The 22,955-nt window shown below is 46.0% G+C and overlaps 2 protein-coding genes across 10 annotated transcripts in view; one reads left to right on the forward strand and one right to left on the reverse strand.

The window, feature by feature from the left end:
• PPP1R9A (protein phosphatase 1 regulatory subunit 9A) overlaps positions 1–8,028 on the forward strand; it is a 132,915-nt gene extending 124,887 nt beyond the window's left edge. For 3 of the 7 annotated variants that reach the window (XM_052692377.1, XM_052692376.1, XM_052692380.1), the window contains 3 exons: positions 40–63; positions 1,214–1,396; positions 2,354–8,028. In XM_052692377.1, coding sequence (XP_052548337.1) covers positions 40–63; positions 1,214–1,396; positions 2,354–2,566 — 420 coding nt within the window. In that variant the 3' untranslated portion in view covers positions 2,567–8,028. The remainder of the gene's footprint in view (positions 1–39; positions 64–1,213; positions 1,397–2,353) is intronic. The other 4 variants (XM_052692378.1, XM_052692381.1, XR_008208866.1 and 1 more) reach the window with 3 other exon arrangements.
• Positions 8,003–22,930, reverse strand: LOC128085270 (serum paraoxonase/arylesterase 2). 3 transcript variants are annotated; one of them, XM_052692414.1, is made up of 10 exons: positions 22,791–22,930; positions 18,453–18,523; positions 15,183–15,238; positions 13,872–14,037; positions 12,706–12,832; positions 11,716–11,916; positions 11,005–11,086; positions 10,360–10,488; positions 9,328–9,494; positions 8,003–8,186 (listed from the first exon to the last, which is right to left on the reverse strand). In XM_052692414.1, the coding sequence occupies exons 1-9, from the start codon at positions 22,862–22,864 to the stop codon at positions 9,336–9,338; spliced, it is 1,065 nt and encodes a 354-aa protein (XP_052548374.1). In that variant the 5' UTR covers positions 22,865–22,930; the 3' UTR covers positions 8,003–8,186; positions 9,328–9,335. The 3 variants fall into 3 exon arrangements, with proteins under 3 accessions (XP_052548374.1, XP_052548376.1, XP_052548373.1); XM_052692416.1 differs by lacking the exon at positions 22,791–22,930 and adding an exon at positions 22,440–22,486; XM_052692413.1 differs by lacking the exon at positions 22,791–22,930 and adding an exon at positions 20,454–20,653.
• Positions 22,931–22,955: the final 25 nt, after the last annotated feature.

Here is a 22,955-nt window from a genome sequence, read left to right on the forward strand (position 1 = left end):
TGCTTTTCTTTCCCATTTCTTTGTTGCTCCCTCACTCAGAGCCTGGATATGATTGATGATGAGGTGAGATACCAGTGTGCTGTTGTGGTGAATTGTGTGACCATCGCGTGGCAATGTACTGTCTCATTTGCAGATTTGCTCTTCTTGTTTCCCTGTGTTGTGTGGCAAATGCCCTTGTTTGAGCACAACACACAGATGTCATTGGCTCCACCTGCCTTGTCTTCAGCTCCCCTCTCTTTTCAAGGCCATGGCAAATTGCAGCTTTTGTGGTATGTTAGAAGGGGGAGGAGGGCCCGTGCCAGAGCACACCCACCAGGCCAAGCATCAGCTGCACTGAGGTTCTGCTGGCTGCCAGAAAAAGCTGTGCTTGAACTGTCATTTCCCCATCCCTGAGAAATGGATGGCCAGAGGCTGAAAGAACTCCCAGCATCATCTAACCCAGTGGTAAAGCTGTTCAAACAGGAGACAGCTGCAGCAGCCTGTAGCAGCTGCTGTGCCGGCTGAAGTTTCCACAGAGTGGCTTTTGTTTCAGACCCCACCAGCTTTCCCTTGGGTGGAAAGAAGTGGCAGAGAGGACTCTCAGGGCTGAAGCAGCTGAAGGCCCACCTGCCCCTGCTGGTGCTGTTTGTGCTCTTCTCCTGGGCAGCACCATATGTGGAGAGCAGGGCAGAGGCTGCGGGATTGCTGTGTGTTCCTTACTGTTCCTGTGTCATTTCATAGTCTTCTGTAGGCAGCATCGGTCTCGCTGGCTGTTTGGTGTCACCACTTTGAACTTCAGAATGGTTTTTGTGAGGCTTTTTTTTTCCCTAAATTTCTTGTTTTGCAACTTAAACACACAATAAAGATGAATGAGTGTGCCTGGGAAGTGGATTGCAGAATACTCTGCGTCCATTAGAAACCTTGTAACTTGAAGGATAAAGATCTTGTGAGCGAGTGGGAGCTGTGCTTGCTTAGATCTGTGCCACCTGGCCATTTCAACCCCTTTGAATTAAAAGGAATGCCAGTTCCTTTCTCCTGCTTATCAGTAGGAAAAGTTTAGGTACCTTGCATCAATTCTTAGGTACCTGGTTAGATACGGGTGCAATAATTTGTTGTTACAGTAGGATAAGGGTAGTAGGGGACCTGTGTTCTGACGCTGGTGGTTTGTGCAGAAAAATGCTACTGCTGGTCAGTGTTGCCCTTTTCATAACAAGGCGGCACGTTTTTGTCACAGATCCTCGATGACGGACAGTCTCCAAAACACAGTCAGTGCCAGAACCGGGCTGTGCAAGAATGGACTGTGCAGCAGGTTTCCCACTGGTTAATGAGCCTGAACCTTGAACAGTACGTTTCTGAATTCAGCGCCCAAAACATTAATGGGGAGCATCTCCTTCAGCTGGATGGGAGTAAGCTTAAGGTAACTGACTGAGCGGAATGCGAGGTTAACTGTATTATTTATTGTCACTTGAGATCGAGGAATTAAGAGTTCTGCCAGAAAGCAGAGGGCTTCTGTGTGTGGAATCATGATAGACTTGAGCAATATGCATAGAGTAGAAAGCCACAGCAGCATTCAGAGAAATTCTCATGTGCACTTAGGTTCGGCAGCTTCAGAAACAGAGGGAATTGGCTTTGTGAAAACTCTGGGTAGGTATAGTGTACCAGTGTTTCCTGCATAAATCATAAGGGACCATATGTAAATGGTATTTGCGTGCACATCGTTCTCATCCAGCTCTGTTTTACAACAGGGCAATGCATAGAAGATTGTAAATAAAAATGCATCTGAAGTAGCAACTGTAAAATGTGGTACTGGAGAGTCAAAAGCTGGACACCAATTGTACTATGTTGGAATTAAATACAGTTCTGATGTATAAGAATGCATTGGTTCATGCAGTGAAAATATGAGCCCAGTTTTATAAAAAATAAATATAGGAAGGTGTTGGGGGAGGCTCAGCGTATCTGAAAGTCAAAATTCAGTGTTTCCTCCCTGAAACATCACCCAAAAAAGTTGGAAGACAGCAAGGGAACTTTTGACTAAGGAATAGCAATGAGAATTGGGAAGTCTTGTTCTTCGTAGACTTAGATGACCTCAGGCAAATAGTTTAATATTTCTTTTCCTTCTTGCCTCAGTGAAATGAATATAGTAGAACTTTGGTTGCAGAGAAATCTCCTTTAATATTCTGTAAGTGGAAGGATGGAAACTTTTTCAGAAGTATAAAATGCTATTAAAATTTGACTATGGTAGTCAGTATCACAAAGTCATTCAGTTGTGATCATCTTCTCTCTGAGAAGAGTTTTTACCAGGATATAAAAAATAGGGAAAAAATGGTGATAGAATAAACTATATGAAAATCTTTTTAAATTTTCCCTATCTCAGGCTCTTGGTATGACATCTTCCCAGGACAGGGCAATCGTTAAAAAAAAGCTAAAGGAAATGAAAGCGTCTCTGGAGAAAGCTCGCAAAGCCCAAGAGAAAATGGAAAAGCAAAGGGAAAAGCTTCGGAAGAAGGAACAAGAGCAACTGCAGAGGAAATCGAAGAAAACAGACAAGTCTTCGTCAGAAGCAACAGAGGGCACTAATGAGCAGTGACAAGCAGAGGTGCTGCTGCGTTGTAACTTGGAGGCACTTCGAGGGAAGAGAAACTCACACCTGCTTTGGTGCCCCTTCAGCTTTCTTGCCGTTCATTACACGAGTGTGTACAGAGAAATGGAGCTATACATAGAATGACCGGGGAACTTTATCTTGTGTAGTTTTGTTTTCCTGCACATCCCCTTCTCGCTCGTTGTTGTTGCCATGTTAAACAACCCCAACCCCTCGGTTTGTTTTGTTGTTGTTGACAGCTAACAGGTTTCATATTTGTGTGGCAGTGTTTCCTTCCAAACTACTCTTTTCTTTTGAGCTCTGTGTGTTCGGTCACTTCAGTAACCAGCATGATGCTGAGGAGCATGGTCCACTGCTTCACCTCTTCTGAACACGATGGCCAGTCAAAGCGATTGGTGAACATTTATACATCTGAGTAAAAGGAATTTTCTCTGTCTGAAAGATGACTTACTTAACTTTCTAACTGGAATTTGCGCTTTGATACTCAATTCTGTCTACTGGAGTAAGTTTCATCTTGCAACAGTACGTTGAAGTGACACTGCTCTGGAAACACAACTGTTCTGTGACTGCTTAATATACACTGGAGATAAAGACAGGAGAGTGGATATCCCCCCTGGGTAAAAGACAGGAGGTGGAACTCTTTCTGTTAACTGTACAGTAGTTAATCCAGGAAGGAGGCAAAGCCTTAAACGATTACGTGGGTTTACACAGAAATCTGAGGATAACATTTATCCTTTAGATATCTGAGCAAGGATGAATTTCTATCTAGAGCACAGCGTATAGATCTGTATAAATTTCTTTGTGCTCCCAGTGCGTAGGTAACTTTCTTATAGCACACTGTGCTTTCTTTTTCATGTATTTTGAACAGGAAACTGGGCTTGTTTTGTTTTGTTTTGTATTTTTTTTTTTCCAAGAAAAACACATCTTCAGATGCGTTCTCCAGTAAGCACTGGAAGTGTATGTTTTGTGCTGTGCTGTTAGGAAGCTGTCATTGGAAACGATTATCAAAGTTGAGTCTGCTGAAGACTTTCAGTTTTTACAGAAGTGCACTTTAAGCAGAGGAAGAAGAGGGATTCTGGTTAGGATTGAATTCAGTACGTTGCTTCTAAGATCAGTGCTGCCTTGGAGGCGAAAGTTACTAAATCCAAAGCTGCCATCTATTAACTGTTTTGATTGATGTGTTGAAAGAATATCTCTACTAAAACCTGAATTTATAGGCATGGGCTGCAGAACAATTGGATGGTTTAACAGTCTTGTTACATATGCTAGAGATTCCTGTTCTCCCAGCTTGTTAAGTCCATTGGCGAAGCCTGCTGAATAGTTCTGACTGTGACAGAAGCAGAGCATAACTCGCACTGGGTGATGTTACTGCCTCTTAAGAGTGATATTAAAATATTCAGCATTTCTTCTAAAGAATGAAAAGACAAGTGGCAAATATCCACCACAGGAAACAGGAGGTGTTACATTACCGCTTTTAATCAGAGCTAACTATGCAGCAGCATTTGTATTTGAGAAACATCACTTTCTGTTTGTGCATCCTGAAAGTTGCAGCCTTCATCTGGCCAGTCGTGCTACCATGGAAATTGTTTAAGATGTTGATGCAAAGGTAGAAACTTGAACTTCAAATTTGCCAACGTTGAATTCCTTGGAAGAAAATGTTTGTTTTAGTTTGGCTTGGCTTCTCTCTTGCTCTGTACTTTATGACATTCAGATTTGCCTGTCAAGTTCTCTGAAATTCAGATTTGAAACAGTTCAGGTGCAATGTTTAGAGTTAAATGTCTTTGATCATAATCATTTCTTTGATGTGTAGAATGGCCTGTACACTGACAGAGCCTACTGCATTCAAAGCTACTACATAGCATATCTACTTAGTCTTACCTTAGTTTTTGCTTCTAAATCCAATTTCTACAAGTTTCTGATGTATATTTTACTCAAACATAAGAACGAAACTAGCATCAGAGATACTTTCTAATATTTCTAATGGCTTCTGATATTTTTCTTGAGATAGACCACAGGCAAAAATAGACGTGCTAACAAGAATTCCACATTGGAGTGAATATTTGTGCACTCTCTGTTGGAAAAAAAAATACACAAAAGTTTTAACAGCCTGATAGAAGTAGCGTTCTGTCATCTGAGGAGGTTATAAATTTGTACTCAAGTGAGAGAAGTTATCTGGAAGAAACTGGAAATTTCATATTTTAAATACAATGTTGATAAAATGCATTTGATGTCTTTAAGTTGTGTTTACATTATAGTAATGTTTAAGTGGTTGTATGCAGTAATCTGAGGTGGTGTCCCTGCTTTATGTTGTCTGTGTTCCTAGGAACCTGAGCAGGCTGCTTGGCATTATATGTTGAGTTTTCATTCTTGCAGCTTAGAAAAGTGCCTCGTTAATCTGTTTGTAAATCAGGTTCTTAGTCTGCAGAATAACTAATTTGACCTACTGAAATCCTTACAGTCTTTGTGTGTTTTTTATTGCTATGTGGTAATGGTACTTCGTTAGTCTCCGATTAAAAAAATAAAATTAAAAAGCAGTAGCTTAAAGTTAAAATAAAACCATAAAATGCATATTGATCAACACATGGAAACAGAACAAACCAAGCAATGTCAGGAGTTCGCTCCTCTTCCTGTGATAAAAGAGATTTATACGGTTCCTTTTATTATGATCACATTTTCGGGGCACAGACAAATGTGCTGGACTACAGACATACAGAGCAGTGCGGTCTGAAACCTCTCTTGCTGTTCTATAGGATGTTTAAAGTTGTGTGGCATTTCTTCCCCTTTTATTGTGTAACGGCATCTATGAAACAGAAGATGAAGTTGTCTCATCGTGGTGAATTTAAATTTCCTGTAAACCAATGCTAAGTCAGACTAATGGTTTTGTGTGCGTATGTAATAAGAAACGCAGAAGTCCACCCTAAATGACTGCAGAGACTTTCTCTTGGCTCACCTGCAGGAGTATCTGTAGCCCATTTTTGCATCATTCTTGCAGTGCTGGATGTGCTGACAGAGCGCTGTGCAGGCAGCTCGGTGGTTCCATGCCTCTGCAATGCCTGCGCCTGCTCCATGCCCAGCTGCCCACGGCTGGCAGAAGGTGACTGCTGCTGGGGCAGCACAGGGATGCTTCTGGTTTGCTCCTATTGCCATGGTGGTGCCCATCTGCCTGCATGCACACACTGTGCTTGCGGCTTGTGTTAGAGTGCAGGCTTAGCCCACAGAGGAGAAGGGAGAGCTACTGAAGCTTGGAAAAGCAGAAAGTGCTTGCAGCATGGCAGGTTACTGGAGTCCTGAAGTCTTGCACTGAGGTATTGGGGGAGCGCAGTGGCTCTTTGCTCTATCCAGGTCTCTGGATCTCTCTTCCAGCTTGTGTTTTCCCCTGTGTGACATGAGTTACAGCTCCCAGTGAGGTTTCCATCTGCCTGGGTGGACCAGGACCAGGCATGAGGAAGGAGCTCAGGCTGGTATGTGTTTAGTGCACAGAGCACTGCTTGCCACTGCATGTACTTTTCCCAGTGGTTCCAGCAGGAGTGGTGGTGCTCACTGTTGGTAGAGCCTATTCTACCTCATGGGCTACAGTTGTCTAGCAGACCAGCAGCCATTACTGAGAAGCTGAAAAGAATTAGGTGATGTTTGTATCTCAGCGTATGCAAATCTGGTTTAGTTTTGATTCCTTTTGCAAAGGCATCTGTTGTGCCATGACTCTGGTCTGCTGCAGGGATACTGCAAGGATCCAGGTTTTACAGGAATTACTGAGCGGGCAACTCTGAGGTTTGCCTGTCTTCCGCTCTCATTAGCATTCACCTAGCATCAGGATTTCTAACACTCCAGCTGCTTGCTTTCATCTAAGCCTCCTGCCTCTCAAGCTGCTCCACCTCTGAGCTGCTCGTGTGCTGGCAAATAAGAGGTGGGTGACACTGTGTCACCCCAGCATTGAAAAGCAAAAGAAACGCTTTGCATATAGCCAGCTGTGGGTCTTGGAAGGCTCTGCAGTGTGGTCTGTGCTGTTTCTCAGTGCTGAAGTTTAAGGGAAGTTTGCAGGAATTAAATCATGTATTAATTATTTAGCCACATGTTTACGGTGGAAAACTACTGTCAGAAAGGAAAACCTGATTTTGTTTTTTTGAGGCGTGGCCTCTTCCCCTGCAATGTCGTCCAAGTGGCAGAGAGGCTGGACCCTTTCTGTAGCAATTCCCTCCTCCCATGCTTCCCTCATTTAAAACCTCAGGAAACCAAAGCTGTGAGCCAGAACACTGGGAAAAAAAAAAAATGATAAAAGCAGGCACACGCTTAATGAACTTGGAAGTCTTTACCAGCTGAGTGCAGGCGGCAGTTGGATGGGTCCTTTCAGAGTTTGTTAACAACAGAAAATAATGAAGTGGCTCAGAAATGAAGAGGCCAAGTGACTGTGACTTGGGTCCTCTTGAAATGAACAGGCGTGAGTCTGTGTGCGTCTGTGCACATGGACGTGTCTGTGCACATGGATGTGTGCACCTCAGCACCTCTGCTCAGCAGCAGCAGGTGGGCTGCTGCAGGCTGTGGGCATGGAGCCGGCACATCGGCTTTGCTCTGCTTGCGGAGCCTTGTGCATTTTGTGGCTCCCAAAGTGTTAAAAGTTCTGTTAAAACCTGGAGTGTTTTCCGGTGGGTCTTCCTGCGTGATGTCCTCGTGCTGGTTTTTAGGTGGGGGAAGGCTTGGCAGGGTTGGTGTACTGCACTGTTGGTATTCCGGGAAGAAAAGCCCATTCTTACACTTTATAAGCCTGATTTGTGCTGGAGCTCTTTGGGCAGCTCATTTCTGAGTGGGCTGTGAGTGACTTCCCCCAGGGTCACCGCTGACCGTGGATCGCTCCTCTGCCCTTGGACTTCCCTGCACACATGGAGTGTCTGAATTGCTGCTTTTGTATCTTCCGACCACGCTGCAATGCTCACCCACCGGTGTACGTACTGCTAGAAGACCAGGCAGCTAAAAGACTAAAATGCACTGTGCTCACTGTAGAAATTGGCTTTGTAATGTTGTTCCTTTTTATATGGTTGAAGAGGTGGTTGCGCTTCACATTTTTTCCTTTTTCGGTTGTTTTTTTAAAGAGGTCAAATGTATATGAAGTGCATGTTTAACCCTGAGCTTTCTGTTTGTACATCTTGGTGTCGAATCATCTGCATGAAGGACGCGGTAGTGCCATGTCTGAGCTTGTCCCCTTGTGCTTTAGTCAATAGGAATTTCTCTAGATCGTTGAGTTTTCCCCCAGATGATTTTCTTTAATGTTTAGTTATTTGGAGACATCAAAACAAAACATCATGGTGGCCCTTTGTTTTCTTACAGTTTAAATATAAACAACAAAGCCTCGTGGTTTGAAGTTAATTTGTTAGTGTAAATAAATTTCTTGCCAATGAGTATTATTGTTGTTAGACAACGAATGCAATAAAATGAGAAATCCTGAATCTTTATTAGAATTTGTATCGAGTCCTCACTTTCCTGCCCATTCGTTGGTCATTCCAGAAGTAATAAATGGTAACACGGCATTTGTCCTCTCCTTCCTTCTGTGTTGTTCTGATCCCAGCTGTTGGCCAAAGTGTGGCTCCTGGGCCTCAGACTGGATCTCATTTACGGTCTGCAGTGATGCAAAAAGAAGTAAATATAAATATATACAGGGTAAGGAAAGAGAATGACTTTTTTTTCTCGGTAAGCAGATGGAACACAGCACAGTTTTGCTGCAGGCTGTTGTCCAGGTTGGCTGCTCTCACACTGATGCTGGTCAACGTTTGTTGTTCTAAAAGCTGCTTTCATATTTTACACGGAAGTGTAGTTTAGCTGTAATGAGCGTTTCACACATTCAAAGCACAGCAGTTCACCTGCTCAACACAGTAATCTATCTTTTTTCTTTATTGATTCTCTATTAGTAAAGCATTAAATTAGGGAAGGGGACACACAGTGTCTGCTCTGTCGGTCTCTTGCTGGCTTCACCCCTGGCAGAACCCCGGCCAGGAGCTCAGCACAGGATGGGAAGCCTTGGGGCCTCAGCTGGGCTGCCCAGCAGCCACATCACTGATGCTTCCTTCCACTGACACAAACAACACCTGCAGGGTGTAAGAGCAGCCCCAACCCATAAGCAAGAACTTAATTAAAACAGATGCACTGAAGTGTTAAGTGTCTGGAAGTCCAAAACTGACATGTAAAATGTGTCTGCTCAGCAGCATCCTGAGACTGGAGGCGTTACGCTCATGTCCTTGCTGTGCCTCTACCTGTAGGCAGGCTGCTACAAAAACCTGCTGCAAGGGAATAGTTAACAGCCATGAGAGAACACACTCCTCATTTTGTGAATGGCCCAAAACAAAAGGAGTGTGACAAGCCCCAGCAATTTGTTGGTTTACACCTGGAGATGCTCCACACTGCTGGCAAAGGTGAAGTATATCTTTGATCAGCTGTTCGCAACAATGCTGAGGGAAATGCTGGCTGTTAGACAGCCACAAAGTAAATGCAGTCCCAGCACAGGGAGCGCTTCAGCTGTGTTAGCAGCTCTGGTTCAGGACGTGATCTCTTTATTACAAAGCACTTAATCTGCTGGAGAACAAATAGTGAGAACAAATAGTGACACAAGCCTCAAGTGGCACTGCTGCCCAGAGAGCTGTGGAAGCCCCATCCCTGGAGGTGCTCGAGGTCAGGTTGGATGGGGCCCTGGGCAGCCTGAGCTGGGGCTCACTTTGCAGTGTATTGCGGCAAAGTGCCCACCTGTGCTCCCTGTGAGGCCTTACCAGGACAGCTATAGCTCACAGTACAGGGCTCTGTGGAAGACTGTGCCAATGAGCAGTTTCCTGTTGTAGACTGTTGCCACCGAGGTCCCCTGCAGCACGGAGCCATTCTCAGCATAGACACGCGTCACCGTGGGCTGCTCTGCCAGGATGTTCTGGATGCGCAGGACCTGCCAGGGACACAGATACTGAAACCTACTATAGGCAGAGGGCACATCAGGATGGTAATTTAAACAAACGAGCATCATCTGCTGCTGCTAACCATGATGACTTCACCACGTGGCTCCTGTGATAGGACCACAGGTTCAGGGAAGCACGGTCCAGGAAGACCTGCTGTTTGGATTCACTGCAGTCGAGAGGCTGCCCCAGCATGAGGAATGCACCTGTTTTCCTCCAGGCTAAAACACCTTCTACTCAACATCTTCTCATTTCCAATCTTTTTCAAGACAGAGTAAACAGCCACCCACTATCATAAATCTACAGCTACGAACGAGGACCGTTTTGACTCGTGTCTCATGGGAAGCCTCGGACAACACAACAATCAGCCACCTGCACGCCCTGCTGCCAGCACCTCACCGATGCCAGGAGGAGGAAGCACGGCATGTCACCTGCTGATGGACTGCGCCTGCACACTTCGTTCCAGAGAGAGTGCTCCTGGCCCTGCTCTGCGCTCAGCGCTGCTTTGGTTTGGCTCAGGGGTGCTGGCTCAGTAATTAACACAGTCCATCAAAATCTGATTGCTCAGCCACAGCTGCACAGAAAGCAGCCTAAGGAGCCTGGAATGACTGAACTCCTATGTGAGAATTATTCAGCTGTCTCTTAAGGATCCAAATAGGTGTTTGTAAACTGAGTACGTGCTACTCAGGTTTCCCACGTGAGAGCAGAAGCTCTCAGCCAGGAGCAAGCACAGTCTTTGCCTTCACAGAGGCTGTCCAGGCACTTTTCTCTGTAACCCATAGCTAAGCTACACAAGGATGGTTTGGACAATGGCACTTTCTGGCACAGAGATAGCCAGAGACATCTCCCAAAAGGCACCTCAGAGGCAGGAGGGTTATCTGGGTCATCGAAGAATAGCTTCATCCCATTTGGATGACATCCTGTCCAGATATCCCCAGTGTCAGGATCAACAGACAAGTTATCGGCAAGAGTGTCCAGCTGCAGCGTCTGTCCAGCACAGAGAGAGAATAAGAAAAAGAGAGATGTTAAAGCTGTCAGAAGCCCTGGAAGTTAAATATCAGTCATAAACAATAAACCTATCCAAGACTCTCATCTCACATAACCCAGCCTGACTGTATGTCATTATTTTCTCCCTCAACGATCTCTTCCTTCCCTGCCCACTTTATCCCCTCCTCCATGCCGGAAGCCTGCTCTGAGATTTTTCCACCTTCTACCATGCTCATGTTGGTTACTTCTGTTCTCTGAGGACACACCCAGGCTGCCTGGAGCAGACTTCCCCTGCAAGACCCTTCTCTGATGGCGGGACCTGCTGGTAGGAGTCATACAGCTCTGCAAGGAGTAGGAGTCATAGAATCACAGAATTGCTCAAGTTGGAAAAGACCTTAAAGATCATCATGGCAAGAGCCGTTCCAACCAGCAGGTGAAAAGTGGAAGCATCATAGGGACTACTCTGTCCAAAATTCACATATGCTTCTTTTTTTCTCTGGAACTGCAGCACCTTACCTTCACATGGGTTAAATTCCAATCAGCATGCTTTTCCATAACATGGACATTATGATCAAATATATCTGCAATATAGATGTACCTTCAAAAGAAAGCGCCTCTTAGCAATGTGCACAAGTAAGCAAACACCAAAAACAGTCAGTTCCTCTTGTGTAAGCCCAGCTCTTCCTGCAAGGAATTTCACCTTATACTCCTTGTGTAGTAACAGAAATGTCAAGCAGGCCAGAGAGCACTGAGCCCGCTGAAACACTGCTCCACTGTTCTTCTACTAAGCAGGCCTCGAAGGATCATATCTCCAAATCTTTTTTTTTTCCTTTTTAAATAAATTTAAGTTAGTCTAAACCACACGACTGGTTCAGACACGGGGGTTCAGACTGTAGGACTGTACAGCCTTCCTCACTTTCAGAAAGCCTGCCCCGTTAATCCTTGGAAACAACACACATGACTTTCTGTACCAGCTGGTTAGAATGCAAAGCCTTTGCTCTCATTGCGTATAAACCACCATACAGAACAACAAACACTGCCTGCAGCTAAAGACAAACACATGTGGCTTCTGTTCTACAAACCCATTGCATCACCTGTGCTCTACAGGTAGCATCTTGCCTCTCATGAGCCAGGGCAGCCACTGACCACAGAGGGTCCTATTGTCCACCTAGGACTTGGGGATTCTTAAGTGTGGTTGAATAAAATCTGAGGCAAGAAGAAACTTACTTTTTGTCGGGTGAAATGTTAATTCCATTGGCTGAATAAAACCCAGCTGCCACTTCTTTAACTTCTTTTGGACTGTAGTAAACCACATTTGACCAAGTTAAACCCAAGTACATTTCCAAGAACATCAAGATGAAGTCAGAGAAGTAGTGGTCATTGGTAGCATAGAAGCTGTCAGGCCCCACAGCTACTACATCATTCACACTGAAAAAGAAAAGAGAAAAAGAAAAGAACAAAATGAGGGGTATGAAGAAGCACTGTAAGACTGCACAGAATCCAGCGAGAACACAGACAATCCATGGTCACAAAGGGGCTGCAATTACAGCTTTCACATCAAATTACAACTTTGACAATCACTGTGTTGTTTAGAGCCTCCCTTTTTAGTTCTATGTTCCTTTTTTATGCACCAGAATTATGCAGTGCTGAAAGCTGAACAAGATGGTACGACATAAACAGGAAATCTGGCTACCTGCTTACAAGACCATGGAAATTTTTCTCTTTTGATTACGTTCAGCTGGAAACCAGAAAACCAGTAGGAGTTGTGACAGCTTTATCTTTCAGGCTACCTTTATCTTACAGTCATTTTGCAGTAGTACAGACCAAGAAAATTCTGTAGGAAATGAGAGAAAAGAAAAAGCTAGAAGTATGGTTACTTTTACAAAATAACAATTCAGAATAAAAGAGTATCTGAAGATTCCTATCTGTGGGGAACTGAGAATGGGTTACATGAGAGAAGAAAAGGATGCCAAACAGCTAATTCACTGGCATCAATCACAGTGGAGCTTAAGACTGACTTAGCGATACAACTGTTAAAATTCTCACTACAGAAGAGACTGGAGGAATACCATTTTTAATGGCATGGATAAAAAGTCATTAAAAAGAGAAACCAGACATCTGGTTAAAGACAAATTAGCCTGTGTTAGTAACACCCTAAAATCAAGAATATCCGACTTTGGATTCCACTAAAAAAGCTTGTTCTTTTGGCTCCAATACCTTGTCAGAAGGTCGTGTCGAATGGTTTTTAGATGTACAAGAGAATTGTCCTCTTCCATAAATTTAAACAATTCTACTGTGCTCTTCTGGTGTGGATGATTCACAACAAAGAGGTACACGGTGTCATCTTAAAAGAAGGAAAAGGAAAAAGCTGGATTGCACTAGATCTCTGCAACAGTAGTGTGGAACAGTTTGGGATTTGGTGCATTTCCCTCCTGGCTCTTTGGAGGCAGAATGATTACCAAACTAATGCAGGATCCAATGCAACTGGATCCAGATCTCCATCTATCCACTGACATGGGTCAGCTGCAGAGCATTGCCATGTAAACAAAACTTTTACTACCGCGTTTCTACCACATGGAAGTAAAATAAAGGCTTTTTATGAGTGCCCAGGCCATTGGATTTCACAGCTTGATGCCTTACAGTGGCTGGTTGTATGGAATATAGCCACAGTCAGCTAGGAAGGAGGGGCAGAACCCCAGCAAATTCGGTCCCTTTGGTTTACTTACCATGTGTCCCAAGAAAGCTGCAGTCAAGCCTTCGCTTTTACTCTGTAATACTGCAGTACCTTTACCCAGCTGTGCTGGTGAGACCCTAAATTGGCCATCAATTTCTCCAGTGGAACATCTCTTAAAGGGTGCCTGCCTTGGGAAGCCAGTGAAGCTGCAGGAATGGCTCTCTTTGAGCATATTCAGGACTTCTAGTTGACTTACTTGAAGCCCCAGTGAAACAACAGGGGAAAAGAAAGGAAGGACAGCACAGAAGGGTGGTCATGGACAGCCACTTGCTGCCTCCCCGCTGTCTGACCACTGCTTATCAGTGAAGCACGTGTCTCCTGGAGACCCTTGAACCCAAGGATGACAGATGTAAACTGGCAAGATTAACTTCACATGGCTTTTGCCTTTTCAAACATCTCCCATGCTTTCTTTCCTTTCAGTATAGAGTGCATCTTTCTGTCTTGGACAGTTTGAGACCTTTGATGTGCAAAAGCTTTTGGTTCAGCAGCCAACCTTTAGAAAAAAACCCTCAAAAGATCAAGTGCCTGAAAAATGTTTTCTCTCCCACAGTATGTTGGTTACTGGGGGTAATGCAAGGCCCCAGAGAGATTTCTGCTTGTAGCCCTTAGAGTGAGGTTTACTACCATCATGGGTTAAAGTTCTCCTCACCTTTGTCTATGTAAGTGCTGATCCCATGAGGGGTAAATGATCCTAAATCAAATCCACGGCTGATTCTCAGTTCAGATGCTTTTGGCTTTTTTTCATTCAAATCCATCAAAAAAATTTCACCTGGCTTGTCTGGTGCAAAGCTCTTCAATCCTGGGTATTTCAAACCCTGTAAAACCAAAACATAAGCAGATCATTTCCGGCTGAAAGGCAAGAGGAGCACAGCATGACTGTAAATTCAGGAGCCCTGTTGGGAGTCTGCAAGCACACACCAGATTTGCCTTCTGCTCCAGCCACCAGCTGCAGTGCAGCAGGGGGATAGGCTCTGCTGTCTCTGGTGAGCCCTGAGGCCATGGAACAGAGGGAACAAGCTGGGGTCCATGCTACATGGACAAGGCCTCCTACCCTGTGCTGGCTCAGCTCCTGTACTTCCCAGGTGGGAACAGAACAGTTCTCCTGCTGCTCCTCCAAGCTCCTCGCATCCTACAGCCACCGTCAAGGTGCCATCAGCCCCACCATGGTGCCATAACACCATACCAAGCATCCCTGGCCAGGCCACGCTGTCTCCATGGGCCAGCACTGAGCAGAGCCCCAGGTACAGGGCTTAGACTGCTGCACCAGGAGACGCCAGAGCCCAAGGCCTTCGCCCAACCACTGTGGGGCAGCACAGTTTATTCAAACTCTCCCTGTGCTTCAAACCACCCCGTGCAAAGATGCTCCTGGGGGAATGAACTGGAAGACCAGCACAGCCAAATGCATCCAACAGAAACATGGTAAAGTCATGGTGAAGGGCAGGGCTGGGGCAGCTCACACTTCTGACACAGACATTCAGATGTGCCCAGAGCACACAAATGAAAAAAAATCAGCTTCTGTTTTAGAAAATAATTTGTAGGCCTCTCTTCCTGATTACAAAGAGAAGTTTGAGAGAGAGCCTAGAAGCAAAAAAATCTCTCAACCGGAAACAACAAAATCACCACACAAAATCTGTGGTGTTGGTTTTGCTTTTATTTTAAGACAATAAGGAGTTAGCACACCTTTTCTACAGTGGAGAGGTTTTACATTTCAACATTTCAAGTAAGCAGCATGAAAGAAATTCAAGGTTACACAAGTGCAATGGGATACACATGTGAGATCGGCAGCCACCGCTGTTGTGTTGAGGAGCGCACTTGCTCAAGCAAGGAAACACTGGTGAACACAAGTCAGGTCTGGGCTGACATCCAGGCTCATAGGAACTAAAGAGACCATCTTGCAGGCTTCACCTATTGCCTCTGCAGATCAGGCAGAGCCTGCCCCTGCACAGAGAGGGATACTTACAGAGCTGATGAAAGCCAGTCCATTAGGAAGGATGTCAATGTCTTCTGAACCAGTTTCTGCAAAACAGAGATAAAACAGTTTCTGTCAGAAGACATAAAACATTCCCCACTGAAAAATCTCCTACTGAGCACAATTCCAGCTCACACAATGCCACTGTCTCATACAGCTGCTTGATAGATAAAGCCCAGCAGAAAAATTCAGCAGAGTACTAAAAGCAAGAGTAGCACTCTAGGTTAGGCAACAGCTCCGGAATCACTTCTTTTTGGAGGCTAACATGTCCCCAGCACCACATGCCCTGTGTGATGCAGAACGAGCCGGCCTGCTTTTGGCAGCTCTGCTCTGCGCAGGCTCTGGATTAAAGGATTTCCAGGGCAGGACTTTAGGGCTCAGCCCCTATGTGCACATAAGCCAGCCCACTGAATTTCACACACTGGCTCCTGCACTCGAGCTGGGACACTTGGTTAAGTGTTATAAGCAAATATTTAGTTAAAGCTCTTGAGTGACAGAGAGCCTGCTCCATCATTAACAGCTGAGGGCTGTCTTAGTCAGACCACGCTTTTAACTGTGGGTGATCACTTCCAGCATTGCCAGTTCTTGCTAGAAAAAAAGAAAGACCAGCTCACAGAAGAGAGAGCTAACTGGAAATGGACAATTAGAAAGCACAAGTCTGGAGGACTTTCGGGAGGAACGAAGGGAGAGCAATGCCCTGAACTACTTACTACTGCTTAGAGGAAAACTGCAGAGCAAAGCAAATTCGGGCACTTCTCAGCCATCTCATGGCATATGTGAAAGAGGAGCATGGCAGGAAGAGCCAGGAAAGCTTGGCTTGTTTGGTGGTTCAGCTCCAGCAGGGAGAAGGGACCGTGGTGGGAGGGCTCTGTGTTCATTGGCATGATCAGCAAAAGAGAGAGGAACTGATTCATCATGCCCAATTGTGCCACACCAGAGGCTTATTCACCACATTATCTACATAGGTTTTAAAGAAGAGTTCAACAGACCTAGAAAGCTAGAAACATGATTTACTCTGCTCTTTATTTTATCTTAGTACAATGTCTTCTGCTGATGCAGTTGACAAAAGCCATATCTGGGTTTCGTGTCCAAAGGAAGTGAGTATCATGCCTATATCCCATGAATTTCTCCAAAATGCAAGTATTTCCAGAAGGTTCTGCAGCAACTTCTGGAACTTCAGCTATTGCTTCAGGACACACCATTAGTTTATTATAAACTAGTGATGTGATTAGACCCCCACAGAATTCAGAAGGTAGCGCTGATTCTACAAACGTGGCCCTTTTCACATATTTGTGAGTGAAGTTTAGGATGACCTGCAGTTTTTTTGTTTGTTCCATCTTGCCTATATTGCACAGTATTTGACAAGCAGAACAGATCAAAGTCTTCAAAAAGAAAGAGAAAGGATGAAATTGTGCAGAAATAAAAGGGCCCACTAGAGAATTCCATTTACTCTAGGTTTGCTTCCTTTAACACAGATGCCTCGTTTTTAAAGTAATTATGACAAACTGCAGCAGCTGCCTGTTTTCATGTGCAGCTGAAGAACATTCTGCACCGAGCTGATCCAGCTCATCACCTGTGCCCCACTTACGAGGCCACAAGGAATATTTTAAATTAATATATTATTAATATTAATTCATATAATTAATATTTAAAAGAGTGACAGACTCTTCATTCAATGGTATCATCGCATTTTAAAGGGAAAAGGCCCAGGAGGACTGAGATGCACAGGAAAATACCTTTATGCGAAGTGTGAACAAACTCAGAGATATGAGTACAGCAAAAGCCCTGGTTTGAACAGCACTACCTATGCAGCACTTAGATGCTAGGGCTGCAGCTTACAGGGCTTAGCAATATAACTCTTCTGGAATGAATTTTGGAAGACATTTGCAAAATTGTTATTTCTATTTCTGCCAGAAATAGACCAAGTTAGCTTCACATTTTGAATACTGTGACAGAAGGAAGCTGAGGTGAGGGGCAAGCTCAGTGCTCAGGGCCCAGTTCACAGAATCACTGAATTGTAGGAGCTGGAAGGGACCTCCACAGATCATCAAGCCCAACCCCACCTGCAAAACAGCCCCCTATAGCAGGCTGCACAAGTGGGGGTCCAGGCAGGTCTTGAATATCCCTAGAGAAGGAGAATCCACAACCTCCCTGAGCAGCCTGTGCCAGCGCTCCGTCATCCTCACTGTGAAAAAGTTCCTTTGGAGGAACAGAACTGAGGCTCTGTATATAAATCTGCTGCAGCCTCCATGGAAAGCCAGGTGCTCAGAATCCACCTGATTGCCATGTAAACGTCAGGCACAGAAGTTAAGATACTGTTTGGAAATTAAACAAAGCTATAGCTGTGATTTCCAGCTCTTCTTTCCTCATCAGTGCAAGCGTTTTGCAAAAGTCCTGACAGACTTCAACAGTAATAGTAAAGAGCAATATGCTTAAAAGAATTACTGAGGACTGATTCTTGTATGAATCATCACCAAGCGAGCATGACTGAGTCCTGCATGAGTAAATTACAGCTCGGTCTTGAAGACTTGAAAAGATCTTTTCAAAGGCGATTTCTAATGACTTCTCCCGCACATAACCTCAGGCGAAGGAACTCTGCACACAGCTATTCACTGCAGCAATTGGACTTTAGAGATGTTTGATTCTGACATGAGGATTTATGAAATGACACGGTGACTCAGCAAGCTCAAAGGCGAGGCTCTGCAGTCTCACCTGAAGACTCCTCACCCATGCAAAATCCATGCAATTTCAGTAGAATGTAACACTAGAGGAGGGGAAAAAACCACCAATAAGCCTCTGCTAAGCTTAAACAGTGCGATCCAGGGGAAAGGGAGTCAGATTGTGTGTTTAAAGGTAATCGTTTGACACTCGGGTTATACTGAAGGAGGAAAAAAAAAAATAAGACAGAAACATTCCCATGCACTAAACACAAGACCTAGAGTTCAAAGTCAACATTGCAGCCACTCAGTTGAACCTCTTCACAAACCGGACTGGGACGACAAGTATGACCCTTCAATACATACGTATATACTTACTGAAGCATTAAATACCAATGAAAAAAGAAGGGTGCCAAAGGAATTTTTCAGTATAATTTTCTTCCTGTGGCTTTTCTCCACCTGAAAGTCTGCTTGGCAAAATACGAAAGCGTGCCAGCAAGCGAAATAACACATTGCCTTCGGGCTGAGGCTCAGAAGCTGCCTTTAGCAGTGAGTTTCAGAAGACCAGACAGAAGCAGCGGACTCAGGGGCTCTGAGCACCTACCAATCCCTTTTATGAGCTGGCAATTCGGGAGGGCTACAGGGTCAACTTCTCGTGTAGCATTGAGTCTGTTCCTGCAAGAGGAAAGAGCAGGTTAACAGGTTAACACGCAGCTGCTGCCGAGCAGGTAATGCTCCTGGCTGTGTCTGCTTTATTGCCTGCCATAACTCAGCAACGAATCAAACACTGAACAAGCAAAACCCAGAACTGGCAATGGTGCCCCAAACAGCCGGAATGGTTACGTGCTTCCCGAGATGAAGCTTTCGTGATTTCATGCCACCCACCCCAGTTAAAATGACAGCCACGCTCTCTTCAGGTTTCAGCCATTAAGTATAGCAGCACCCTGCAGCCAGGACCAGCACTGTGGGTGGGAAAGGGCAGCCTCCCACCCCAGCCCACAGCCATTCCCAGTGTGCCTGCACTTCTCCATTTATCATTCTGCATTAAAAAGCAGCAGCAGTGTTATTGCAAGGCACGACTGCTGACATCCTAACAACAAGCAAAACTTGGCAGTACAGCTTTCAGGATTAATTTCTTTGTCCCTTCTCCTTTTCTTTCACCCACAGCACTCCCTGTCAGCCATTCTGATTTCGTAGTATCATGGCATCATTTAGGTTGGAAAAGACCTCTAAGATCACCTACTCCAACCACCAGCCCACGCCACCATGCCCACTGACCACATCCCTCAGTGCCACATCTACATCATTCCTGAAGACCTCCAAGGACAGTGACACCTACCTCCCTTGGCACCTTATGCCAGTCCCTTCACCACTCTTTCTGAGATGAAGTTATTCCTAATTTGCAGCCTGAACCTCTACTGGCACAATTTATGGCCTCTCCAGTACGCCTGCAGATCCCCAGGTCATGCTTAAAGGATGAGGCACTGACAGACAGGCACTTAAACAGATTTCTGTCTCTTCCTCTCCACCACTGCACTACATCTACGTTAATACATGAAAAGCCCCTCACCACCAGGACTGCTCTCTTTCACCATGGTAGCATGCAGTGTCATAAGCATGCATGTTGAGTTCCTATGTAAAAATGTCAAACCGGTGTCCTAGATTTTATTTGCAAAAAAGAAAGCTTTTAAACTAACATTTACTCTTCCTTTGCATACGGTCTGTGCACACATGTTAATACTGTGCTCCACATACAGGAAATTCCGAATGCAAAGATCTCATGGCAAACATGGCAAAATCTATCCACATTTATATCATCGGTAGGTTGCTCTGAAAGTAATGCCTCCTATTTATTTTCATAGAAGCTACAACAGATTCAAAGAGCACAATAACACTATTTGATAGAACATGTTCTCAGCTACATAACATTGTTTGTCAACGCAGTCACCACCGCTAGCTCTGCATTTTCATCAGCAATGAACAAGAGCCTGCATACTCATAAACATCTGCACCAGCAGCAGTGACCCACTGTACCACAGCCACTGTGGTGGTGTCTCTGCTAGGAAAATGTTGCCCACACAGTCCATCTTTCTCTGGCCCAGCCAGACAGAAGTCAGAAGGCACCAGAACCAGACCATACGGTGCATGTAGTAGGACAGTCCAGCCAAGACTGGCAGTGTGCCCCATGGTCTTCAAATTGAAACGGCGCATGGTGTTACTGCATTACAGGAGAATGATTGTTTTTTCTCTGGCCAGACTCTAGAAACTGGAGCCTTTAGCTTAGTCAGCATCACAGTGCAGCGGTCAGAGCTGATGGTTTTCCAGGTTCCATGAAATCCAGAAGGATCGCCCCTTTCCTACCTCGAAAGAGAGTGCACATCATTTTAACCATCGAGGGCTGCAGCTTGAGCATTTTCTTTGATGGGAAATTCACATGTTGGCACTCCATGGCACACTTTTTGACTCCAGCTCATAGTGGCTCACATCTCATCACTAGTAATGATGTGATCCAGAAAACTGTCACTTTTAGCCTTGTATTGGCTCAACAGATCCTGACAAACTTATATGTTCTTTCTGTTCCTATGTGAGAATTCATGGGACCCACCTGGCACAAACTTTGGGATATTCCAACACTTGCACCAGCATTTCCAAAGCATTGAAACTAATATTCAGCTCCATATACTGTTCCTTGGTTGTCAGCTGATTCGTGTGGATGAGATGACCAAGACAGTCTTCATTTTGTGGTGTGACAGCCGTGCATGGCTGTCCAGAATGTGGCTTGTCTTCCATGTTGCTGTTACCACTGCTGAAAGGCACCACCAAACACCTCAATTGTGCTCACATTCACTGCTGGGGCTCCATAAACGCTCACCAAGTGTCAGTGAATATGAGTAGGTGCCATTCCTTCTGCATGGAAGAAGTCAGTGTCACACCTTTACTTCATACACACTCCCACGTCAGACGCCACTGTGTCAGACTGCCCCTGTGCTGCCATCCGTCACACGGCAAGAACATGTAATAGCGTATTGGTGGGAAGGTTCAACCTCAGCTGCCAGACCACCAACATCCACCTCTAATGTCATGAGCCAATATAATGAAATAGGAAGCATCGCTGTCAGAACTGCCCTCATTAGTTGTTCCCATCAGGCCAGGAGAAACGACAAATAGGGCACAGGAGTGCAAGGGAAAGGAGCCAAGAAAAGCTCTTGCAGGAGCTCTCCCAGCACCCAGGGGGGATCTCAGTCCCCAGCACAGCAAGGCCCCAGCTCAGGGCAATCATGTCCTGTATTCGTACTGCTGCTTTCTTGGGATTTCTGCCTTCCTGCTGTTGCAGGAGCCCTTCCCCAGTGGCCTGCAAGCCTCGCAGTGCCAAAAGCACAGCGGGAGCACAGCCAGCAGCCGAGGGGAGATGATGATATCCCGACGGCATTCTCAGGGAAACACTTTGTGAACTGGAATGAGAGTAATTCGAAAGGACACTGGTCACAAGCCTGCAGCATACACAGAGGCTTTTTCGAAATGTGTCAGTTTATCTAGCTCACGCAGCTTTAGCTACCGAGCCAGATGGCCTAGATAGCTGACCGGCCTTCCGAAAACATGTCGGACCCACAGATCAGGGGACACAGCTTCAGGAAAACAGGAGTTTGCCTCTTGGTGCAGCCCGGCGCCTGGCACCTCTCCTTGCTCCAGCTCCAGCCCCCCGCCTCCCGACCCACTTTGAGGCACACAGCAGCAATCCCTCTCCTGAGCAGCGACCCGTCACATATTCAAAGCCCTCTCTTTCACTATTCCCTTTCTCTAGGCTAAGCAGCCCAAGAACTTTCCTTCCTACCTGACAGGACTGAAAATCCCCTCTAATTGTTGGGTTTGCTCCCAGTTCCCTCCAAACTGCCTGAGTCTTTCTGGCAGCGCGCTGTTGCTTCAGCACAGAGGCTGGGGGGTACACGGTACTGAGTGTCATGGCATGATAACACTGTGTGTGCATGCCAGTGAACAACAGATATCCATTACATACATACTGTTTCTGTATACACGTAGGAACACGGTGTGCGTATATGAACAAGTTACATATATTCTTCTGAGGAAAACAGTAACCCAGCACAACCCAGCTCAACTCCTGTCCAACTTTTACAGATTTGATCAGAGCTTTCTCTGGGGAACAGTTAGCAGCTGCAGCATGTCGGCAAGAGAATCTGTGTAACTTTAGACAGAAGCACACAATAACTTCTTTTTCTGCCACAGGAACTTTACTCGAGGCCTATTAGGGAGATAATAGCTGTATAAACAAACCTGATTTAAGAAGAATGAGGTCTGTAGGATCTGTAGCAATTCCTCAAGCCTGATCTTTGAAGCACTTCAGGGACTCCTGTACCATGGCACAATATACCAAACTCAACGAGCAGCAGAAGGCTGTGCTGGGTTCCTGCCTTCCAGCCAGGTGGTCCCAGGGATACCAGTAGCTCCCCGGTGGCCCTACAGATACTGCTGAGAGCTCAGCGTGCAGGAAACCCACCCGCAGGCGTCGGGGGATCCTGTTTTTAGTGGGAGACCTGCCTCTACCTGACTGCCAGCAGCTGCAGGGGTTGCAGACCTGTCAGGAGCTGGATGCACATCCTTCAGCATTTGGATCCTAATCATAATGATGCACCGGCGTGCAACGAAGTACTTCAGCACCCAGGTGAACTCGTTTCAGCGCTGGTGCTCAACTCAGAGGGCACAGCTAGCTTCCAACTTGGGGTGCACCTCACAAGCACGCGGCCTATCAGCCAGAGCTCGGCCTCAGCAGGACGCAGCGCAGCAGCTGCTCGCAGCCCCGATTCCCACGTCCCGTTCGGCCAACGGGCAGCCCGCACACCCCGAGGCGGCGGACCCCTCGCGGGCACGCGGCACGCGGCGGCGCCCCGCGCCCCGGCTGCGCTCCCGCCGTTCCCGCCGCGCTCACCGGAACGCCAGCAGCCGCTCCGCCGCCAGCGCCGCCGCTATCCCGACCAGAGCCGCCGCCAGCACCTTCCCCATGGCCGATCCCGGCTCCGCGCTGCCCGCCGCCTCCCGCCCCGCCCCGGGCCGTGCCGCACGGGGGCGGGGAGCGCGCAGCTCCCGCGGGGAC

Source organism: Tympanuchus pallidicinctus, unplaced genomic scaffold, assembly GCF_026119805.1.
Source record: "Tympanuchus pallidicinctus isolate F22 unplaced genomic scaffold, pur_lepc_1.0 scaffold3, whole genome shotgun sequence".
Classification (NCBI taxonomy): Eukaryota; Metazoa; Chordata; class Aves; order Galliformes; family Phasianidae; genus Tympanuchus; species Tympanuchus pallidicinctus.